Consider the following 5000-nt stretch of genomic DNA (forward strand, 5'->3'; position numbering starts at 1 on the left):
AAAAAAGAGAAAATGTAGTGGACATGTTTGTGAAATATAACTTTTCAGTCATTAGAACATTTTAAAATTACCAGTGGCATTTAATATACTGTATATCAGACTCTTTTGTGCTTGGTAGACTATCAAGGCTAATGATCTTTCTGTAGTTAATTTGTTTTTCATATTTGTATAAATAAAAATACTTTCCTGATGAAAATGCCTTAAGATGTTAAAAGGTGATACAACACAATATTCACGCCATTTGGCATGTACGGTACTTTAATATCGATTTCCAGCAGTTTTAGTTTAATTTACAGTAATCGGTAGTCAGGTTAATTTTTCGTAGTAAAATTAGCGCGTCAGTATGAAAAGGTACATTCGAGTTGTTTTGAATCTTATATTGAATAAAAGGTAAGATGCTCATGAATTAACACCATGATAAGGTTAGGTAGGATTCGTTAGATGTCTTGAAATGAATATATCACTTAAATCTTGGCTAAGATAAGTTTAATTAGATTTGCTTTAACTCTAAGAAATGCAGTGAGCTACGTGCCTTCATCGTAATAAAGATTAGGATAAAACCTGATAAATATTTGTTTACAAAACTAGCATAAATGGGATTAGTATGTGTTATTGTACAGTATACTTGCTCATGTTTCAGTTAATTTTCAAAAGGGGATGTTCTTGTCATTATCAATATGTAGGCATATAATGTAAGGTAGATAACATCTCATTAACTGAATAACTTAGATAAATTAATTAACACAAGGCTAGGTCAGGTAAGGGGGAGAATGATTTAGTTTTGTCTGGTTATCCTCGATAAGAAGTTAAATTTTATTTTCATATCAAATGCTACTTAATAAAGCTGTTGAAATCATGCTTAATAACATAAAAATAAAATGGAAAATGTCTTCTCTAAATTAGCTACTGGTTTACTTCGTGTTAAATCATTTGAATAATATGTGATTCAAGCATAATCAGCAGTTTTATATCCTTTGTTTTGATATCTCCAAATGAACAAAATTATATTAATTTCATTTTTTAAAAAATTCTATATCGACTTGAACAATATACAAAAGTAATAAAGAAAGAAAGAAAAAGAAAGCTAATTGATTCAGAATGCATTAAGCCCAAAGCCAATACGCCAATGTCTTAAATCACACAAAGAAATCTAACCCATTAATGAATCTATAATCTTAAACCACACTACACACACAAAATTAAAAGAGTGTTCGTAAGCAAAACAAGACATGAAGAAAGCAAGAATACACATATTGGAGTCTTTTCCTATTCTTTCCTTTCGCTTTTTTTGCAACTTGTTTTGCAAGTGTATTTGTTGCAACTTTGAAACTCACTTGCCTGAAACCTGATGAAACCTTCAACACAACATTCAAACTTCATTGCATAGTAATCGGAAGAATGATGATGATGATGAAAATTATTGATGATAATGATAGTAATGATAATAATGATAATAACGGTAATAACAATAGTAATAATAATGATAATTATAATTATAATGATAGTGATAACAATCATAATAGCAATAATGATAAGAATAATGATAAAAACGATGATGACTATGATTTTAATAATGAAAGCTACAATAATAATAATAAAATCATATAGTAGTTTAGTAATAGTATTAAAAGAGATGGCAGTAGTTATAACGATAATAATAATTATGATAATGATCATGGTGGTAATACTCATAATGAAGATATTGAAAATGGTATTGTTCATGATAATGACAATTATGATATCAAATAAGAAATAACGACAATAATAATGATAACAATAATGACAGCGATGACTCGGAGTAAAGATAAGAATAACAACGATAATAAAAAATCAAAACGAAAGCCCCTTAGACTCACACAGAAACCTATGCAGACAAAGTTTCACAGCGCAGAAAAAAAAAATTTAATCCTACCAAACGCTACTAAGACAACGTTATAACATTATCTTATTTCTTACAAACCCCCCAAAATAATAATTCCATAATCATAAATAAACTATAACATGTTAAAAAAAACAAAACAAAAAAACACTCCTATCCATCAGCACAACGTTAATCCTATCTTAATATTACTGTCCAATTTTCACCAATCATCGCATACTTACGAGTCACTTTCCTCCCCGCTGGAACCCGGATGCACGTAGCGTCTCCTTCGGTGCCTCGGCGGCCTGAAGGCAGCGCGTCGGAGGTCATCCGTGTCCTGAGAGTGGCTTCGCGATCGGGATAGACGACATCGCTTGTGTAGAAGCATTGGGTCCACGCCTTGTGCTTCCTCCTGTTGTGAGGGACAGAAAGAAGGAGAAGGAGGTTTAGCATGTGGGTGGTTTAGGAGCTCTGAGTGAATATTTAGTGTGTGGGTGGTTTAGGAGCTCTGAGTGTACGTTTAGCATGTGGGTGGTTTAGGAGCACTGAGTGAATATTTAGTGTGTGGGTGGTTTAGGAGCTCTGAGTGAACATTTAGCATGTGGGTGGTTTAGGAGCACTGAGTGAATATTTAGTATGTGGGTGGTTCAGGAGCTCTGAGTGTACGTTTAGCATGTGGGTGGTTTAGGAGCTCTGAGTGAATATTTAGCATGTGGGTGGTTTAGGAGCACTGAGTGAATATTTAGTATGTGGGTGGTTTAGGAGCTCTGAGTCCACGTTTAGCATGTGAGTGATTTAGCTCTGAGTGAACATTTAGCATATGGGTGGTTTAGGAGCTCTGAGTGAACATTTAGCATGTTCAGTTCAGTTCAGTTCAGAGAGATTTGCGAAGACGTCGCTTCGCCCTGGCTATATGCACGAGGCTGCCCGGCCTTCGTCAGCTATAAGTGCTGACTCATCTGATCATCATAAGGTGGGTGTTTTAGGAGGTCTGAGTCAACATTTAGCATGTGGGTGGTTTAGGAGCTCCGAGTCAACGCTTTGAGATTCCTCCTGTTATGAATGAGAGCAGAAGTGAAGTGTGTGGGTGCTTTCGAAAGCAGTGAGTCGATGCCTTGTGCTCTCTCCTGTAGTAAGTGAGAGGGAGAATGAATGGTATTTGGATGGTTTGTGGTTCTTGTGTTTTTGCGAGTTGTTTTAGGAGTGTTTTAAGAGCATTGGTTTGTCCCCTTGTGCATCCGCCTTTAGTGGGAGAATAAAAGCATGGGGGGGCTCAATGTGCAAGTAGGTTTATGGTTTCAGTAGCGGTATGAAACGATGTATAAATAGTAGTTTGAGATGTTGCATGTGCAAAAGGTTCAAGGGTTCAGTGTGTGCGGTAGTGTATGGTTCTCGTGAGACGCCCTGTCGTTTCTCCCGCAGCAGGGGGAGAGGGGAGAGCATAGACTATATAGTACCTTCAGATGGCTCTTGGGGAATACAAAGTGTGTCGATGACTCTGTCTACTACAGATTTTAATATTGAACTTCATCTAATGTATACATATGTACACACACACACACACACACACACACACACACACACACACACACACACACACACACACACTCACTTACTCACACACACGCACACACACATACACACACACATGTATATATACATATACATATACATATACATATATATATATATATATATATATATATATATATATATACATATATATATATATATATTTATATATAGTATATATATATATATAGATATATATATATATATATATATCGATATATATATGTATATACATATATACACATACGAAAAAGAAATACCGATACTCACGTCTCTCAAGTTGAAAGTGATCTCCAGATTGCGGGAGAAATCATCCGCAAACTCTGGATACAGGTCGAGAACATCCAAGATATCATCCCTCATGATTTGATGAAGGTCACAGTAAGTAAGCGCTCTGACGTTGCAGGATGACTTTCCTATCGATGGATAGATGCAGGGATTTTCTCCAAATATATCATCTTTACCTGCAAGGGAGTTTGAACTGGAGTTAATCCGAGGAGAGGAGAGGAGAGAGAGATGAATGTTATATGGAGTTAGGAAGAGGAAAAAACGATGTGAATATTAGTTTTGAAAGGGAAATGAATATTAGCTAGGTTTAAAGCAAGGGAAAGTGAGATGAGTCGAAGAGGAAAAGCAAGGGATAATGATTATCATTTGGATTTAGAATAAGAAAAAAAAAAAGACATGAATATCAGCTGGAAAAGAGAAATGAATAGTGACTGGAATTAAAACAAGGAAGGAGAGACACGAGAGTGAAATTTATACTAGCATGTACCCTTCACCTTCAATTACTTGCTAAAAAGGAGCAAAAATCACAATTATATTCCTAATTTTCATTTCCAAATCCTGAACATTCCTGTAACTATATAGCAGAACTGGAGAGAGAGAGAGAGAGAGAGAGAGAGAGAGAGAGAGAGAGAGAGAGAGAGAGAGAGAGAGAGAGAGAGAGAGAGAGAGAGAGAGAGAGAGAGAGAGAGAGAGATACAGATACAGATACAGATACAGATACAGATACAGATAGATAGAGATAGAGATAGAGATAGAGATAGAGATAGAGATAGAGATAGAGATAGAGATAGAGATAGAGATAGAGATAGAGATAGAGATAGAGATAGAGATAGAGAGAGAAGGAGAAAGATACATAAATAGCTAGATAAATAGCTAGAAACAGATAGAGATTTATCGCCCCCTCATCAAGAGCGAAGTATTTACCTAAGATTGCCATAACAACATCGTCCTTGAGGATCTCGATGGAGCCCCTTGAAATGAAGTACATGGAGGTAAGGACATCACCCCGATGGACCAAAGTGTCCCCCGGTGGAGCATGGGTAGTTTTGAACTTCATGCTAAGTGCTCTGGAAAAAAACGAAGGATAGTTTGCCATAATTAAAGTGTCTGTGAATGTGTGTGTGTGTGTGTGTGTGTATGTGTTTGTTTGTTTGTGTGTGTGTGTGTGTGTGTGTGTGTGTGTGTGTGTGTGTGTGTGTGTGTGTGTGTGTGTGTGTGTGTATTTGTTGTGTTTGTGTGTGTGTGTGTGTGTGTGTGTGTGTGTGTGTGTGTGTGTGTG

At 36.1% G+C, this 5000-nt stretch overlaps 1 protein-coding gene across 1 annotated transcript in view; it reads right to left on the reverse strand.

Moving 5' to 3' along the window:
- Window positions 1-5000, reverse strand: part of sei (potassium voltage-gated channel seizure) — a gene marked incomplete in the record, with an annotated part of 926852 nt that overhangs the window by 41999 nt on the left and 879853 nt on the right. Inside the window, 3 exon segments of the mRNA XM_086530922.1 lie at window positions 2104-2273; window positions 3704-3897; window positions 4646-4788. Of these exon segments, the coding sequence (XP_086387048.1) occupies window positions 2104-2273; window positions 3704-3897; window positions 4646-4788 (507 nt within the window).

This window comes from Penaeus japonicus, unplaced genomic scaffold, assembly GCF_977035675.1.
Source record: "Penaeus japonicus unplaced genomic scaffold, GWHDUDI00000001_assembly GWHDUDI00000034, whole genome shotgun sequence".
NCBI classification, from domain to species: domain Eukaryota; kingdom Metazoa; phylum Arthropoda; class Malacostraca; order Decapoda; family Penaeidae; genus Penaeus; species Penaeus japonicus.